Source organism: Odocoileus virginianus, chromosome 25, assembly GCF_023699985.2.
Source record: "Odocoileus virginianus isolate 20LAN1187 ecotype Illinois chromosome 25, Ovbor_1.2, whole genome shotgun sequence".
Lineage (NCBI taxonomy): Eukaryota > Metazoa > Chordata > Mammalia > Artiodactyla > Cervidae > Odocoileus > Odocoileus virginianus.
Window position 1 is genome coordinate 25,342,805 of NC_069698.1, and position 19,225 is coordinate 25,362,029.

At 38.4% G+C, this 19,225-nt stretch overlaps 1 protein-coding gene across 1 annotated transcript in view; it reads left to right on the forward strand.

Moving 5' to 3' along the window:
* Positions 1 to 19,225, forward strand: part of GBE1 (1,4-alpha-glucan branching enzyme 1) — a 284,621-nt gene that overhangs the window by 237,298 nt on the left and 28,098 nt on the right. The window contains exons 13-14 of the mRNA XM_020916466.2: positions 16,616 to 16,800; positions 18,413 to 18,543. Of these exons, the coding sequence (XP_020772125.1) occupies positions 16,616 to 16,800; positions 18,413 to 18,543 (316 nt within the window). The remainder of the gene's footprint in view (positions 1 to 16,615; positions 16,801 to 18,412; positions 18,544 to 19,225) is intronic.

Below are 19,225 nucleotides of genomic sequence, written 5' to 3' on the forward strand. Positions count from 1 at the left end.
GGGAGTTAGAGTTGCTGCCTACAGAAGAAAGGCTATGGGAGATTGAACTTCAGAAAAGCTGCATCCAGGCTGGGCCTTGAAAGAGCCTTAGATTCTTACAAAAATACTCATCTAGCCTGGGAATGATACCAAGATTGAGTGAAATGGATGTCAGTTATGGAGTATAGAGAATTGAAATGAACAGTTTCTTTCCAGGCTTATTTCCTGCGGTTCTGTGCTTCCTTTCTAAATGTGTCTGCTTAGCTCTTAATAATTCATTAGGGAAGTGTGTTAATCACTATTACTACATATGCTTGATGTGACCACGAGAAACTGATCCTGATTTAGTGGTAACATATCCTAAATTATAGGCAAATTTTAGGGGAAAATAATACAGTCTGACTCCACTACTAAACTTTTGCATCTAAACCAAAAGTTAGAATAGCCACAAAACCACATGTACAATCAGTTTTATGAATAGCCAGTATATTCTCTGTTCTGTATCCCTATTTTCCTGGCTTGCTTTCTACCACCTAAAAAGGTGTGAAGTCTTTCAGTGGGTGCCCTGTTCACATGTAAAACATTTACAGTTTTTACATGGCTGTCAGCAAAATAATTTTCTAGGACATTTGTAACTACTTGCAAAAAATCTGAATTCAATTAGGATTTTATTAAAGAACCCCCCTTTCCCACCGTTTCTGCCTTAAAGAGTATTGTCACTTCCCCTCAAAGAGTATTGTTATTCCTCTGCTTCATGTAGCATCCAAATGGTTTTGTAATGAATGGGAAAAATCCATTCCTGTTGCTATCAATTGTCTTAGGAAAGTAATATCTAGCTCTTAAGAAATGGTGTTTGCATAGCAATTATTCTCAATTCAATCTCATTTATGTTGTTCTTTGTCTTATCCCTGGTTTAATTATACTTTTATTGTTTATTTTAAAACAACATTGTCCCACAAAGATGGAATGTAAATCAAAGTATACAGAGCAACATGGACTATTTGAAATCTTACCTCCTGTTGGCATGACGTTCAGAGGAAAACACCAGAAGAGGCCTGTGAGAAATAGAGAACTGAGGTTCTCTTCTGATGCACATAGGTCTTCCCCTCCCTGGTAATGTGGCTGTGCTCTTTATCTATCCCCTTTCCACCCCAAGCGCTTTTATCTGTTTTTCTGATGGACTTATAAAGACCAACTTTGCAATTAGTTTAAAAAATTGTTATAAATGTTCTTTTTCTGAGTCCCTGTGCTGTGACCTGCATAATCAAAAAGTAAAATAGGACTTTCCATAAGCAGTTTATAGCCTATGAAGAGAATCAGATTTCCTTCACTTTTTCCTTTCAAAATGGGCTTAATAAATGCTTGAATGTGTACTCTGTACCTGTTATTTGATCAGGCAATATGGCTCATAAAAATCTCGGATAACTAGGATATAGGATGTCTATCCCCAGTCTAATGGAGACAAGCAAAAACAAAATAACAAACACTAAAAAATTTTACACTATGTAAGTAATTGTTTTAACGAGGGAAAAATTTATATCTAAGTAACAATGGAAGCACAACCACTGAAGCCTTCCTACAGGAGTTTTAAAAAGGCCTCGTGGAGACGAACTGGCTACCACTTGGAATAGTAGCAGCAGGAATAACAGAACATACGAGGCACAAAGGGAGCAGAAGGCAGTAACAGGTGTAATTTATGTGAACCCTTGAGAGAGGGGTTGGAAATCTATACCTTTGCCTCTTTTTATAGCTCTTTCATTGTCTTCCCTAATGCCTATACTTTCATAATAGGTTTCCAACTAGTGTTATCCAAATTAAGTACCCAATGCCAGATACAATGGAAGAATATAGATGATATAGGTTTGAATACTAACCTGGATACTTTATGCCTTATATCCTTAGTTATATTACTTCCCTGATCTATTGTCTGAAAATAGGAATAATGTCCCCTCCCATAAAAGTGAAAATGCTACATGCTCAGTCCTGTTTGAAGATTTGTGACCCCATGGACTGCAGCCCTCCAGGCTCCTCTGTCCTTGGATTTCTCCAGGCGAGAATACTGGAGTGGGTTGCCATTCCCTTCTACCCGGGATCTTCCCAACCTGGAGGTTGAACCTGGTCTCCTTCACTGTAAATGGACTCTTGACCATCTGAGCCACCAGGTTTTTTGGTGACTGTTATTTGAAATAACCGCTAAAATTCTGGCACAGAGTCTGTGTATATAGAGGACTCTCAAGTAATTATTGTTGACTTTTATTATTTGAATATAGTTTTATGATTACATTTCATTTATTTAAAGTGTTATTTCCTTTTCTTGATTTAAATAAAAGCATCGAAGAATATATACTTATCCTTCAATATAATAATGCTAATTCTTTAGCTTTTTAAATGACTGGTTTATAAACATGTCTACTTTTATTCAACCACACTTATAGGTAATATGAAGTTAATCTGATTTTATTCATAAAGATGTTGATATCTGAGTATTTTTTGCTTGTTTTCTTGGGTTTCTTTCCACAATGTTACCAAAATACTTGTGATAAGCATTTACTTCACCCCTATCCATGCATTATTGATGGGAACTTATCACCCAAAGCAATTCTAATCATGTAGATAAGTAAAGGGATTTTTTTGGTTTGGCCATGGACCAAGCATAGTTCAAGTTGAAAGTTGTTTTTCCTTGGTGCCCAGAGCTCATTTGGCCATTGCCTTAAGAACTTTTTATATGCAGTTAATCAGGGGGAGTTTGGGGAGAGCAGGGCAGAATGAGGGTATTGACCAGACTCACTATCGCAGCTCCAACAGAAGCACTGTTCCTGGTCCCTTGAAGCTGTCACAGTGTCACAGGCATGGACAATAGTCATGACAGTATCATTAAGTGGAGTGAGAGCACAGACGCAGTGTTTGACTCAGGCCACCATGCCCTTTATTTAGGGGATGAAGGACTGGATGTCATCGTGTCTTTTGCTCAAAATACTAGTTTGTAAATTTCTTACAGGAATTTTAAGGAAACCTAACAGTATACTAATCTATTTTTTTTTTAATTCTTAACATAGAAAATATATATACTCAGGTGACACACATAAAGAATCTGCCTGCTAATTCAGGAGACACAAGAGACACTGGTTTGATCCTTGGGTTGAGAGGATCCTCTGGAGGAGGAAATGGTAACCTACTCCAGTATTCTTGCTCGGAGAATCCCATGGACAGAGGAGCCTGGTGGGCTACACAGTTCATGCGTGGGGTCACAGAAAGTCAGACATGACTGAGCACACACAGTGGGGTGTGTATGGTATGTATGTGCTGGAGGGCATGTGCTGGCCGTGCAGGCCCCAAGCTGAGCGTGCATGCCCTGCGCGTGTGCAAACATGGGTGTGCTGACCCTGAGCCAGTCGCTCCTGCCAACTGGACCAACACACATATACCAAAAAATGCTTTAGAATTTAAAATTTATGAATACAAAGTTTGCATATAGCTAACAGGAACTGTTCTCTCCCAGGTCTTTAGTTCAGTATACTACCTGTCAGAAAAACATAGAACAAACAAATAGAAACAAAAAACAAAGCATTTATATCTCACATTACAGTGTTTCCCTGGTAGCTCAGTTGGTAAAGAATCTGTCTACAGGGCAGGGGACCCGGGTTCGATCCCTGGGTGGGGAAGGTCCCTTGGAGAAGGAAATGGCAACCCACTCCAGTATTCTTGCCTGGACAATCTCATGGACAGAGGAGCCTGGCGGTCTTCAGTCCACGGGGTTGCCAAGAGTCAGACCCGACTTAGTGACTAAACCACCACAGTTTTCGATTCTTTGGTTTTACCCTCAGACGTCATGGCTGTCGCTCTCTTTCCTTTCATCAGTGTCCTGTCTTGTTACTCGGTCTATTATAGGGCCCCAGGGTTATGGGTGTATATATATGTATGTTTATCACATATCTATGTTAACATAGGTATATTTATTTGGCTATGCCAGTCTCAGTTGCAACTTGGGGGATCTTAGTTGTGCAGTGTGAGATCTAGCTCCCTGCCCAGGGATCGAACCCCCGTGCCTTGCGCTGGGATCATGGAGTCTCAGCCACTGGAACCAGGGAAGTCCCCAGGCTTCAGGTTTAACTTGGCAGCTTTATTTCTGTTTACCACAGTTTCCTCTAGGAAGCACTCCTTCTCAGGGGTCAGTCTCTAGTCTCCCCCCAACCATGGTTTTTGTCCTCTCACTTTGGCTTTTCCTCTGCAAGCTTTTCCAGGGTCCTATTCCTCTGCCCCAGCTGGCCATGCGAGTGTGTCTCATGTCCCGTTATACCCTGTTTTCTGCCCCTCTTACCTACATATCCTCCCCAGGCAATTTCATCCACTCCTTTGGCATCAGTTACCCTGTAAGTTTTGGCAAACTCTATACACAACTAGTATGTAAAGATTGTTGCTTGTTTGGTTTTGAATAGCAAGGGAAACTCTAGAATTCCACAGTTGAATCCCCGAGTCTGGCTCTTCCCCCTTCCCTGATGTTGGCATAATTTCTGACCTTTCCTCCCTAACCTGCTGTCATCTCAGGACATTTACAGTTTGCTCTTGGAGGAGATTTGCTGCCACTCTCTGCTTTCCTCCCCTAAGATTTTTTGTCATTTTGGCTCTTAATGATACCATACATCATTTCTCACCCACTTCCCCTCTTTAAGGAAAATTGTATTTTTAGAGCTGCTTAATTCTGTCTTTCCTCCTTATTAGATTGTAAGCTCTATGAGGGCAGGAACTGTGCTGATGTACACTGAGCACATTATCTAATACACAGAATACACTTCAGTACTTTGAACATTATGATCTACTGTTACAGTTGAGCATATGGCCAGTATAGGGAGTCGTGGGGCTCAGAATATAATCATTGACTTGCATGAGGAGTGTGTACCAGGGAAGATCCAGAGAACCCAGAGGCCCAGAGACCATACCGTTTGACTTTAAAGTAGTCTTTAGTACAATGAAAAGGAACGGGCATTAAAGGTTTCCTTGATTTTATAAAATATTTTCCTTTGGATCATATCAAGGAATGGTATACATAATATATGTGTACATATAAATATACTTAATATCAGCAAAGAATTGCCTAAAATCTTCAGGGGATGGATGCCGGATGTGACAGACTTTAAGGGTAAATCCCAGTGGCACTGCTGAGTTTTGTTCTGGTGCCTCAGATGACATGCCACCCCTTATCTCCTCTTCTGGGTCTGATAGTTATATTTTGTTTCTGTTCAACTGAGATGATGTTAGACTTTTACCAACTGTAAAGGGAAACATCCGACCTTAACAAATAGAAGTCTCTGTTGTAGGTCTAGTGCATTCTGTGGAAAGTGAAGAAGCGGCTGGTGTAGCCGCTTCCTGGAGCCTTGGTGATCAGTGTCTAAGGTGAGAGGAAGACTGGATAGCAGGTTTATTTTTCTGAAAAGGGAGATCACACTCCCTAATATAGAAAAAGAATTTTATACTGTACCCCACCTTCTGGTGCTTTTGAATTGTGGTACCAGAGGAGACTCTTAAGAATCCCTTGGGCAACAAGGAGATCAAACCAGTCAGTCCTAAAGAAAATATTCACTGGAAAAACTGATGCTAAAGCTGAAACTCCAGTACTTTGGCCACCTGATGTGAAGAGCCGACTCATTGGAAAAGGCCCTGATTCTGGGAAGGGTTGAGGGCAAGACGAGAAGGGGGCAACAGAGGATGAGATGGTTGGATGTCATCACTGATTCAATGGACACGAGTTTGAGCAACCTAGGGAGATAGTGAAGGACAGGGAACCTGGCACATTGCAGTTCATGGGGTCACAAAGAGTTGGACATGACTTAGCAACCAAACAACAACCTCCTGGTGACTTGACGGCCTTAAGAAAGGTCAAAGCATTTGATTTTAAAATAGATACTTCCTTTAAAGAGTTAGTCTTTGGTACCATCAAGAGGAGTAGGAGCAAAAGTACTGTGTGTGTTTTTTTTTTTAAATTCTCATTAAAACTGCACCTTATTCTCATATATACATAAATTTGGTATCAACAAAGAGTTATATAACATCCACAGCATGGAGGCTGTGATAGGCTTTAATTAATTCCTAGGTAAAATTAGTATGCATTACAGTTTAGAGAAACAAAACACACGAAGTGGCTAATCAAAACGTTCAGCTAACAGAGCAGGGCTTTTTTCATTAGTTGCATTGTCTTGAATTTCATCACTGTACCAGCTGGCTTCTTGTCAATTTATAGTTTGGACCTTTACATCAAACAGCAAAAAAATTAATTACAGGAAAAGAAATCCCAATAGGAACTTTGTGCTTAGAGGTTTTTCACAATTAACCAGACATGAATGTGCTATTTACAGAGGAAATGGAAAGGGAGAGAAAGAACTTAGTAGAATTTTCTAGAATCATTAATTAACTATAGCAGTGTTAGTCACTGGCTTCCCCATGTTTGTTTTAAAGTGTTTAGCCAAAGCTTTCAGCCTTCTCATTTCTGAAAACACCCAGTTCAGTTACTATATTGAATGCAATGAATCATGGCCTGCAATGTAACTTTTCTTACAAAATGTCTCAAGTGACAGCTCAAAAAATTACCATCCTCCATGCATTTTAAAACAAGTGCCATCCAATGTATTACATTAGTGATCATAATCGTAATTTAATGAGCAGAGAGAGCATGCCTTGATGGTTAGTGCCTGGTTACTTGTAATGCATATTTTTGGACTTGGAAGTTTTGTTCTCTGAAGTCACACTCATTGACTCTCTGCACTAGAGTTCGTTTCAATGTGACTTTTCTAAGCCTCTTATCCTTTGAATAAACCAGCCAAAGATTTTTAAAATGCCTTCTTCAATTTAGGTTTCTACTTTTTTTTTTTTTTAATCTTTTTAATGTAGCTTAGAAATCCTTCCACCAGGGCTTCCCTGGTGGCTCAGAGTGTAAAGAGTCTGCCTGTAGTGCAGGAGACCTGGGTTCTATCCCTGGGTTGGGAAGATCTCCTGGAGGAGGAAATGGCAACCCACTACAGTATTCTTGCCTGGAAAATCTCATGGACGGAGGAGCCTGGTACGCTACAGTCCATGGGGTGACGAAGAGTAGGACACGACTGAGAGACTTCACTTTCTTTTCTTAGAAATCCTTACTTGTGTTCCATTATTCTAGTTCCTAGCATTCTATTACAGTGAGTAGTTCTTACTCTTTTTAAGACTCAGATGCCTGGAGGAGATGAAGAATACCTTCTCTCCTCAGAAAAATGCACAGATGAACATACATCATTTTGCATAAAAGATCAGGAATCAGTAGGGAAGCATGAATCCCAGGTTATAAATGCCTGTTGCTTTCATTGAGAAATCTATATATATATTATGTATGCATGTAAACATAACATATTTATATATAATTTAGGAATATATATACACACACATTTTTTAATTTGATTGAATTAAAATTCTAATTCTGATCCTGTGTTCCCTATTCCATCAAGTTATCTGCACTAAAACAAATCAATTACCTTCTTTGCCATTACCTGAATAAATTTAGATTTCCCATCCATCTTTATATACAGCAGAGCTTACTTATAAGCTTATTTGGCTGGCCATATTTCACTGTACTCTCAAGTGCTGCTACATTTCCTAAGTAATTTGTAGACCATAGCTGAGAAGAACATTCTTAACTTGTTTTAATGATGGTATTTTTCTTCGTTAGGTTTGTGAGCTGTGAGCTAGTATAAGATACTAACAGGCATTTTCCACTTTTCTCTGTTCAGTCTGAGAATGGTTCACTGTTATTCCAAGGTCACTTTGAAAGTCTTTCTGTGATTTGCTTCCATTTATTTTATGGTCATGTTTACAGTTTTGAACCAAATATGAAATTTAATGTTGCATTTGTCTACATTAAACTTAATTTGCCCCTTGTCAGGTCATTTACAACAGAGATAACATTCAAAAGCCTCTCTAAAATGTTTTGTCTGCAATCACTAATATAATTTTTCTATCTATTTCTTTGTTATATGCAACTTTCCTTATCATTCAGTTTAAAAAGAAGCCTCTCCAGGAGATTTTTCAGAGAATCTAAATTAGTCTCTAATAAAGATTAATAAATTATTTTCTAATAGAATAGGGTCTTCTTCATGTCATATTTTTTAACAGTTCTTTTTTCTAATTCAGAAGTTTTAATTTCATATTCCATATTAAGTAAGCTTATTGGAATATGCTTTAAAGTAGTGACATACAAAATCCTAAATTGGATTATGATACCAAACATTGTTACCACTTTCATCTCTTTCTAATATTTTTCCAAGTACTTAATTTGCCCTCATGTAATAAATGTTCTTCTTAATAGTTAATAACTTTAGATGTTATTGAAAAGATAAATGAATGTTTAAGAACCATCTGGGAAGCCCATGTGTATCAGTATAGGTATGATACAGATACAGATACAGATATATGGCTCTTGGAGCTTTCCCAGGTGGCGCTGGTGGTAAAGAACCTGCCTGCCAATGCAGGAGACATGACATGCGGGTTTGATACCTGGGTTGGGAAGATCCCCTGGATAAGGGCAGGGCAACCCACTGCAGTGTTCTTGCCTGGAGAATCCCATGGAAAGAGGAGCCTAGCGGGCTACAGTCCATAGGGTCACAAAGAGTCAGACACAACTGAAGCGACTTAGCATGCATGCGTGTAGCTATAGCTGTAGATATAAATGAAAATAAATACAGTATTTACCAAGAGGGAAATAGTGGTATTATTTTGCTTGGGCAGCTATAATGAAATGCCAAAGACCACGTGGCTTATAAACAATAAACATTTATTTCTCACAGTTTCTGGAGGCTGGGGATCTACAATCAGAGTGATGGCATAGTTGAGGGAGAGACCTTTAATAGGCCATGTCCTTTTGTGGTGGAAGGAGAAAGCAAGATCAGTGCAGCCTCTATTATTAAGAGCACTATTCCCATCATAAGGGCTCTACCCTCATGACCAAAATACCTTCCAAATGTCCCATGACCATCATATTGAGGATTAATATCTAACATATGAATTTGGCTGGGGGAACACTAACAAACTCAGACCGTAGCAAGTGGTTATATGGTAAGATTTCAGATGTTGTGTATGTATTTTTAATTGTGAATTTTAAAAATAACTTAGTACATTACTTGTATAATAAAAATAATAAAAGAAAATATAGCACTAAAATTGTAGCTGAGATTTATTGTGTCACATGTTGTATCTTGTACTGTTTTAAATAATTTGCATCTGTTACTTCATTTGATTTTAATCATGCTATTCATCAATCCTTATTTATATTATAGATTATAAGGCTGTGAATTTTCCTGCTGGAATGTTCAAATAAATGATAATACTGTAATTTCACATTACATCAGTTTTTGAATGGTGTCCATTAACCCTTGAGGCTTCATGTGTATGTATGTGTGTATGTGTGTCTGTTTTAGGGGAGCGAGTACTTAACTTTTAATCAGATTATGGCATGGTTTCATACTGTTTCCACTCCTTTTAGAGCAAAATATTTTGGGCTCCAAAATCACTGCAGATGGTGACTGCAGCCATGAAATTAGAAGACACTTGCTCCTTGGAAGAAAAGTTATGACTAACCTAGACAGCATATTGTAAAGCAGAGACATTACTTTGCCAAGAAAGGTCCATCTAGTCAAAGCTACGGTCTTTCCAGTAGTCATGTGTGGCTGTTAGAGTTGGATTATAAAGAAAGCTGAGTGCCGAAAAATTGATGCTTTTGAACTGTGGTGTGGGAGAAGATTCGTGAGAGTCCGTTGGACTGCAAGGAGATCCAACCAGTCCATCCTAAAGGAAATCAGTCCTGGGTGTTCATTGGAAGGACTGATGCTGAAGCTGAAACTCCAATACTTGGGCCATCTGGTGTGAAGACCTGAGTCATTGGGAAAGACCCTGATGCTGGGAAAGATTGAGGGCAGGAGGAGAATGGGATGACAGAGGATGAGATGGCTGGATGGCATCACTGACTCAATGGAGATGAGTTTGAGTAAACTCCTGGAGTTGGTGATGGACAGGGAGGCCTGGCGTGCTGCGGTCCATGGGATCATAGAGTCAGACACGACTGAGCGACTGAACTGAACTCTCTGACTATTGAATTGTGTATGTGTGCTCAGTCACGTCCAACTATTTGTGACCCCACGGACTGTTGCCCACCAGGCTCTTCTGTTCATGGGATTTTCCAGGCAAGAATACTGATACAGGTGACCATTTCCAACTCCAGGGGATCTTCCCCATCCAGGGATGGAACCCATGTCTTTTGCATTTTCTGCATTGGCAGGCAGATTCTTTACCAGTAGCACCACCCGGGAAGCCTTAACTATTCAGTTCTGTACTGATAAAAATTAGGCTTCCAAAGGATACTAAGAGGGAAGTTCAACTATACTCTGGAGAAAAATTTATGTTTTAACCTTATCAGTCTACCTGAGGAAGTTAGAAAAGATGGCAAGCAACAGAAATTGTGACCTGGGTCACATGAATGTTTTCAAGAAGATTGGGGAGATATTAGGAGATGAGGAGGTCTTCAAATGCCAAGAGTGTTTCAGCCAGAAAAGGGCTATAGTTGTAACAAGACTGCCTAAAATGTTAATTTTATGTAGAATGTTATCAACTGTACACACTATGTGTGTGTGTGTGTGTGTGCGCAATCAGTTCAGTTCAGTTCAGTCTCTCAGTCGTGTCTGACTCTTTGTGACCCCGTGAACCACAGCACACCAGGCCTCCCCGTCCATCACCAACTCCTGGAGTTTACTCAAACTCATCTCCATTGAGTCAGTGATGCCATCCAACCGTCTCATCCTCTGTCGTCCCCTTCTCCTCCTGCCCCCAATCCCTCCCAGCATCAGGGTCTTTTCCAATGAGTCAGCTCTTCGCATGAGGTGGCCAAAGTTTTGGAGTTTCAGCTTCAGCATCAGTCCTTCCAATGAACACCCAGGACTGATTTCCTTTAGGATGGACTGGTTGGATCTCCTTGCAGTCCAAGGGACTCTCAAGAGTTCAACACCACAGTTCAAAAGCATCCATTCTTCTGCACTCAGCTTTCTTTATAGTCCAACTCTCACATCCATGCATGACTACTGGAAAAACCATAGCCTTGACTAGACTGACCTTTGTGGGCAAAGTTATGTCTCTGCTTTTTAATATGCTGCCTAGGTTGGTCATAGCTTTTCTTCCAAGGAGCAAGCATCTTTTAATTTCATGGCTGTGGTCATCATCTGCAGTGATTTTGGAGTCTGTCACTGTTTCCCCATCTATTTGCCATGAAGTAATGGGGCCAGATGCCATGATCTTAGTTTTCTGAATGTTGAGTTTTAAGCCAAATTTTTCACTCTCCTCTTTCACTTTCATCAAGAGGCTCCTTAGTTCTTCTTCGCTTTCTGCCATAAGGGTGGTGTCATCTGCATATCTGAGGTTGTTGATACTTCTCCTTGCAATCTTGATTCCAGCTTGTGCTTCATCCAGCCCAGCATTTCTCATGATGTACTCTGCATATAAGTTAAATAAGCAAGGTGACAATATACATCCTTGACATACTCCTTTTCCTATTTGGAACCAGTCTGTTGGTCGATGTCCAGTTCTAACTGTTTCTTCCTGACCTGCATGCAGGTTTCTCAAGAGACAGGTCAGATGGTCTGGTAAGCCCATCTTTTTCAGAATTTTCCACAGTTTATTGTGATCCACACAGTCAAAGCCTTTGGCATAGTCAATAAAGCAGAAATAGATGTTTTTCTGGAACTCTTGCTTTTTTGATGACCCAGCAGATGTTGGCAGTTTGATCTCTGTTTCCTCTGCCTTTTCTAAAACCAGCTTGAACATCTGGAAGTTCACTGTTCATGTATTGCTGAAGCCTGGCTTGGAGAATTTTGAGCATTACTTTACTAGTGTGTGAGATGAGTGCAATTGTGTGGTAGTTGAGCATTCTTTGACATTGCCTTTCTTAGGGATTGGAATGAAAACGGACCTTTTCCAGTCCTGTGGCCACTGCTGAGTTTTCCAAATTTGCTGGCATATTGAGTGCAGCACTTTCACAGCATCATCTTTTAGGATTTGAAAGAGCTCAACTGGAATTCCATCATATACTATAAAATATATACTATATAGCATAACATATACATAGTGTATTACATATATATGCATATAGTATATAGCATGTGTGTGTCTTTTTCATTGTAAATAACACCTGAGAGCTTGTTCAGTGGTCTGAGGACGAGCATGTAGTAGGAATAATGAAGGAAGAGAGCAGAGAGGAGATTCTTAACATAGCAACTAGATTTGCCCCATCAATCTGAGTGTCTTGTAGCAAAATCACTTTCACATTCAATTCTGCTTTTTAGGATCTAAAATAGTAGATAATTCAAAGAATGTTGACTCTTGGCTTAGGGAAATGTGTTTTATTACATATATGAATAAATATATCAGCATTGAGTTTCCACACTTTAAAGGAAAGGGTAATATTGTACCATGAAACCTTGTGAAGAATAGCCTAGTAGCGGCCTTAAATTCATCCTGGTTACTTGTGTGTCTGCTGCAGAGTTGGGCTGGTCTGTTCCCTCCTCAGAAGGTGGGGAACCAGAAATTTTAGGTTTATAGAAACTCTCATCTATTGCCCTTTATGTTATTCTTTCCTAAGCAGAATTGGAAACATAAAACTGCCAAACATTGAAAGCTTCAGCTGCCAGACCTTGTACCAACTGCCTTACTTACCTCATTTGAATCTTAAAAAAGCTTATATGAAACTTATTATGCTATTTTGTAGATGAGGAAACTGATTACTGGAGAGATTCAACTGCTTAAATTCATATTTCTCATAAATGTTCTTATTGTAATTAAAACCCATGCAACAGAGTCTCATCAAATCCTTTTTTTTCCACCTGAGACATGCCATTCTTTTCTCCACTCCCAGTGCATCTGGTCATCTCTTATCTTAATTCCGTGTTAGCTTTCCTACCATTCGACTATTTCCAATATCCATTGTCTTTTCCACATGGTACCAGAGATATTTTAATAAAAGACCACATCTGAGCTTTGATCTTACTCAAAAGTAGCTTAAGGTCTGGAGATTATGAGACTTCTCCTAATCTAAACTTCATCCCTCCTGTCTCACCTCTTCTTCTCACTACAAGTCCTATTTTATGACTAAACCAAAGTCCTCTCTACGTCTCACCTCCTTACTTCAACCATTTGCACATCACTCCATTTTCTTGGAATCTCTGTCCATGTATGAGAGTTTGGTCAATTTTTGCATGTTTTCCCATGGTATCCACTTCTGAGCAATATGGTAGAGTGGGAATCAAGAGTCAGGGTGCTAAAATCAGACTTTCTGAACTCAAGGGCCTCACTACTTAATAACTCTCTGTGCCTGTTACCTATATAATTGTGACCGTAATAGTACCTACTTCAGGGTTGTTGAAAATAGAAAGAATTAATTCATGTGCAATGCTTAGAATAGTGCCTCGTACCTAATAAGCCAACATTAAGCATTTGTTGTTGCTTCTACTATGATAATCTTGATGGTAGTGATATAATGATCTCCCTGCAAAAAGGCTAAAGGAATTGTTTATTAATATTGGAGTCAACTTAGAGATTCATGGTCATACCAAAGTAAAAGTATTTTGCCTATAGAGAACCTTGATACAGTTTGTAGGCTATTATATCTAAGCTATCCTATGGCATTTCTAGTCTCTCCCAAATTCCTCACTAGTTGAAATCCCACTAGTATCTGGGACAGGTACTAGTCCCCAGACTGGCGATACCTTCATTATCAGAAATGAATGTACTTAACCAGGTTACTTCCCTGGTGCCTCTGACGGTAAAGTGTCTGCCTACAATGCAGGAGACCCGGGTTCGATCCCTGAGTTGGGAAGATCCTCTGGGGAAGGAAATGGCAACCTACTCCAGTACTCTTGCCTGGAAAGTCCCATGGATGGAGGAGCATGGTAGGCTACAGTCCATGGGGTTGCAAAGAGCTGGACACCACTGAGCGACTTCACTTTCTTTCACTTTCAACCACAGTTCTGGAGGTGCCTCATTTTGCTGGTTGAATGGATGATGGGACCAGCTATGCAGTGAGTTCAGCATGGGCTGATGTGAATCAAGCTCCAAATCCAGGCAGGACTCCTAAGTGCAGCAGAGGGAAGTCTTTACCATTTTAAGACACCATAAAGTAAATAATAGGGCTTCCCTCGTAGCTCAGTTGGTAAAGAATCCGCCTGCAATGCAGGAGGCTAGGGTTCGATCCGTAGGTTGGGAAGATCCCCTGGAGAAGGAAATATTAACCCACTCCAGTATTATTGCCTGGAAGATCCCATGGACAGAGGGGCCTGGTGGTCTACAGTCCACGGGGTCACAAAAATCAGACATGATTTAGCCACTAAGCCAAAGTAAATAAAGGCCTGCAGATTTAGAAATATGATTCCTTCCTCTGTCACACAGGCAGCGTCATAAAACATATTATTTAGACTGAATTATTAGAATTAATTAGTTTATTAATTTATTAATTAGCTTACAAATTAGAATTAGTAGACTCTGGGAATTTGTGATGGACAGGGAAGCCTAGTGTGCTGCAGTCCATGGGTTGCAAAGAGTTGGGCATGACCGAGCAACTGAACTGAACTGAACCAAACTGAATTAGAATTACAGAAAATTTTTGCAGACAGTTTAATTTTTATGAAACTGCTACAAACATATTTGTTTGTATATTATTTTTATTTTGATGACTATGGTTCTGAACAGTTAAATGTAAACTGCAGTGTTTCTTAGCAGAGTTCACCATTTAAAGCAACTCTACAGTAAGTCATAGTAAATTACATTATAACTTTTTAGTTTTTATTTATTAGAATATTAATTTACCAACTTATTTTTGCCTTTATTTTTATTGAAGTATAACTGACATAACATTATATTATTTTCAGATATACAACACAACTCAGTATTTGTATATATTGTAAAATGATCATCATAATAAGTTCAGTTAATGTCCATCACTGTAGCTTTCCTGGTGACTCAACTGGTAAAGAATCCTCCTGCAATGCAGGAGACCCCAGTTTAATTCCTGTGTCAGGAAGATCCCCTGGAGAAGGGAACGGCTACCCACTCCAGTATTCTGGCCTGGAGAATTCCATGAACTATATAATCTATGGGGTTACAAAGAGTCAGACACAACTGAGTGACTTTCACTTTCACCATACATAGTTACAGAAACTTTTTTTCTTCTGATAAGAACTCTGAAGATTCTCTCTCCTAGCTTTCGGATGTGCAGTGCTGTATTATTAACTATAGTCACTGTTCTATACATTACATCTCTTTTTTTTTAATTTTATAACTGGAAATTTGTATCCTTTGACACTCCACCCATTTTGCCCACCTCTTACCCTCTGCCTTAGGCAACTACAGGTTTGTTCTCTTTATCCATGAACTTGTTTTTCCCAGTTGATTGCTTGGTCATTGCTGTTACTTTTTTTAGACTCCATAATCCAGTTAGATCATATTGATATTTGTCTTTCTTCTGTCAGACTTATTTCACTTAGCATCTATTTAAATTACAGTAGGACACACTTGGGTCAGCTGTGGTGCTTTCTAACTCAAAAGAGAAATCTGTAGTTTAGAAAATTGCAGCATTAAAGTAGCTAATATAGGTAACTTTTGGAAAGTCGTGTTTAATATTTAGGGGGAAATAGAAGCCATAAAGTAAAACTCTAACTTGAGGAAAACAGCAGGAGCCAATCTATTAAGCTACTAATAGCTAAATTTGATTTTCAGAATGAAGAATGTGTAATGTGTATGTGTTGTTGTTTTATTTCACTTTTAGAGCCTCTAAGGTATCTAGTTCTCATCATTACAATGAGAAATAATATTAAATGGGTTCCCAACATAATGTGCCAGGTGTACACATGCGCGCACACACACATATCCACACACATACCACATTTAAATTAGATAGAAGTCTAATGGTGGCACATAGATCTGAGAAATAAATGGAAAAAATGAATAATAAAATTGATGACTTGGGTTTCTGTAGCACCTAAAGTATAAAACGTACTTACCTAATAGGATGAGGTAGAAAGAACTTTGGATTTTAATGAGAAGACCTAGATTTTAATGGTTGCTTTTCTAGTTACTATCTGTGTGAGGTTGGGCAAATCCCTTAACTGTCAAGAGCTTTGTATTTCTCATCTGTGAAATGGATATGATAGGGAGTCCTTGGAGGATCAAAAAATAATGTACATATAACCTTTGGAAATTGCAAAGCTTGGTACAGATTTCAAAGATTATAGAAGTAAGAGATTTCAAAAATGATTCAGAGATTTCAGAGATTATTTCAGAGATGAAATAAGTATGACAGAGATACTGTTTTCAGTCTGTACATGAAAAAAAAAAAATGAGATGTGGAAAAAGGAATGTGTGGCCAGGCTAAAACTGGAACTGGGCTTTTGAGTCCAAAAGCTGGCAGTTTTGTGTGCTTGACTATGCTGTTTCTAAAGTTGGGTTGTGCATATTTCACAGGGCATAGCTATAGTAAATTAACCTAAACTGATTTCAAAGACTTCTAAACATATAATTATTGAGATATCTTAATAAGAAGTGCTAATATTAACCAGATGATGTTGATGTTTGTTTTCAAATGCAGGTAATGAATTTGGGCATCCTGAATGGTTAGACTTCCCAAGAAAAGGAAATAATGAGAGCTACCATTATGCACGAAGGCAGTTTCATTTAACTGATGATGACCTTCTTCGCTATAAGTTCCTAAACAACTTTGACAGGGATATGAATAAATTGGAAGAAAGATGTGGTTGGCTTTCGGCTCCACAGGTAAGCTCTTTACTCTCAATGTTATGTTATAGTCACCAGTGTTGTACATGCTTAGAATGACAATTGACTTAAATCCATATGCAGATCTCTTAAACAGCACTTTATTATTCCACGCATAGTGCCCTGTGACATACTTCAGGTTGTCAAAACATGTCACCAAAATCTCCCCAATAGATCACGAAAATCTTCAGTGTAATTCCCTGCTTACTTTCCTGGTTAGCTTGTCGTTGTTGTTTAAATTTGGTAATTTTTATTTCACTTGGTTAAAACTAATGACAGAAGCTCCACATGGAATCCATTTTGGAAATTGCTGTGGAAACATCTTAATTGTTGTGACTGTTTTTTCTTTATATAAATAATTATGCTGTCATAATGAAACTACTTTGACAACATGGAGATTTCTTTATTCTTATTTTTCCTTTACTGGTCTCTAACTTGTCATTTCAATAGATGCCATTATACCTGCATGCTGTTTTGTATTTTTCATGAGCCTGACTCTCCTCTGGAATTAAAGTCTCAGTTTTTCAATAAGTTTTAGAAAATGTAATTAACAGGTGAAAATTTTATACAGGCTTTTTTTTCCCCTTTGTAAAAATTAGCATATAGTATGTGTTACTTCTAATCCATTTACTTTTTACTGGTGCTGTTTGAAATTACCATTGATGTGTTTTTACTTTGGTGTCTCTGAATTTTTTTAATGGTTGAACAAAGGTACTTATACATTCAGGAAGATTGGCTACATGACATGAATGCCCTAATCGCATTTATTAGTAGTGCTGTTTCCAGAAGAGAGAGCAAAATGATGCTCCTTTTCAATAGGAACAATGTTGAATACCAAAAGGCATGCTGTTTACTCTAGAGCCTTAGCTCACATTTCTAAATTACTAAGAGTGGTGCTGCTGACACGCATGGAAATAAGTCCTCTCAGAGCTGGGGCTGGAAGAGGGTAGGGTTGAAAAAGTAAAAGCTTCTCACTGCTTACTGTAGAATGTGATATAGAAAATAAGAGAGCTTGTAGATGTTGTAATTGCTTTTGAAACTCTCTTTCGTTAGACAAAATCAAGGCCTTTTGATTGCTTTTGAATCTGACAAAACCATGCAATATTATAAAGGTTTTAAGAAAAATACAACTTCAGAAATCTGGATATAATAACAGTGTTACAGTATATTTTGAAAAATAATTTTATGTGCCTTCACTTATTAGTATAGAGACTAAAACAAAAGTCTTAAAGAAAATTCACTTATAAGTAGATCTAATATACTTACTCACACACACACACAGACACACATAAGTGCTTTCTGTATAGCACAGGTACTATGGTTTTACTTAAAACCTAATCCTCTGTCTGTACTTTGTTTGAGGTTGGCAAGTGATTGGTGAGATTTGTATACTCTTTAAGCAATTTTTGAAACTGATGCTGGCCTCAGTGGGGCAAAATTTTGATATGGCAAAATTTCAATATGTTCAAAAAATATAACATGCTAGCACTTTCATTTTTGGCTTAATAACAAGGCTGTTAATAAAGACAAAAGAAACAACTTTTTGTGAATAATTTACTTATAGCAGAATCTGACTATTATTTTTATATATTCTATGTGTTAATTATTGCAGGCCCATGTGAGTGAAAAGCATGAAGACAATAAGGTCATTGCTTTTGAGAGAGCTAGTCTTCTTTTTGTCTTCAACTTTCATCCTAAGAAGAGCTATACTGATTACCGAGTTGGAACAACATTGCCAGGAAAATATCCTTTTTTTTTGCCAGTGAACATGACTGTCGTTCAATTTTTATTACATCATAGGGTATAAGAAAGACTAATGCTGATCTTGGTGACAATAGCTCTCAGTTTCTTCATCTGAAAACTGAGGGACTTGAAATAGTTAATGTATCTTTGCTCAGTTCAGTTACACTAAAGTAATCCTGAACTCCATTCTGCCTCTAAAAAGTATGATTATGAACCTTCTCTTAAGTAATATTTTAATCCAATGTGTAGTATAGGAGGTGATTGTTGTTTCTTTTTGTGAAAATATTTTATAAGTTGCCTCTGAGAGTCATCTCCTTTTCCCTCTCCATGGAGTGCGTGAGTAGATGGTAGTTGTAAAGATAGTCTCCTTTTCTTTTCCTTTTCCTGTCTTCTAAAATACAAGACATAGCTCACTTTTTTGGGGGGTCTGAACTGATAAGGAATTGGGGCATGAGAGGTGTAAGCAAAGGAAGTATCAAGGAGAATGTTTAGATACTGTCTACATTCATTTACTCATCCATTCATTCATTTCACAGATGTTTTATGAGCACCTATTTATTGAACACCTGCATATCAGCCCTGTGTGAGGTGCTGGAAATACAGGAATTTTCCTGGCAGATAAAGTCACGGCCTTCATCGAGCTTTTAAACTACTGAAAAAGACAAATATTAATCATTTGAAG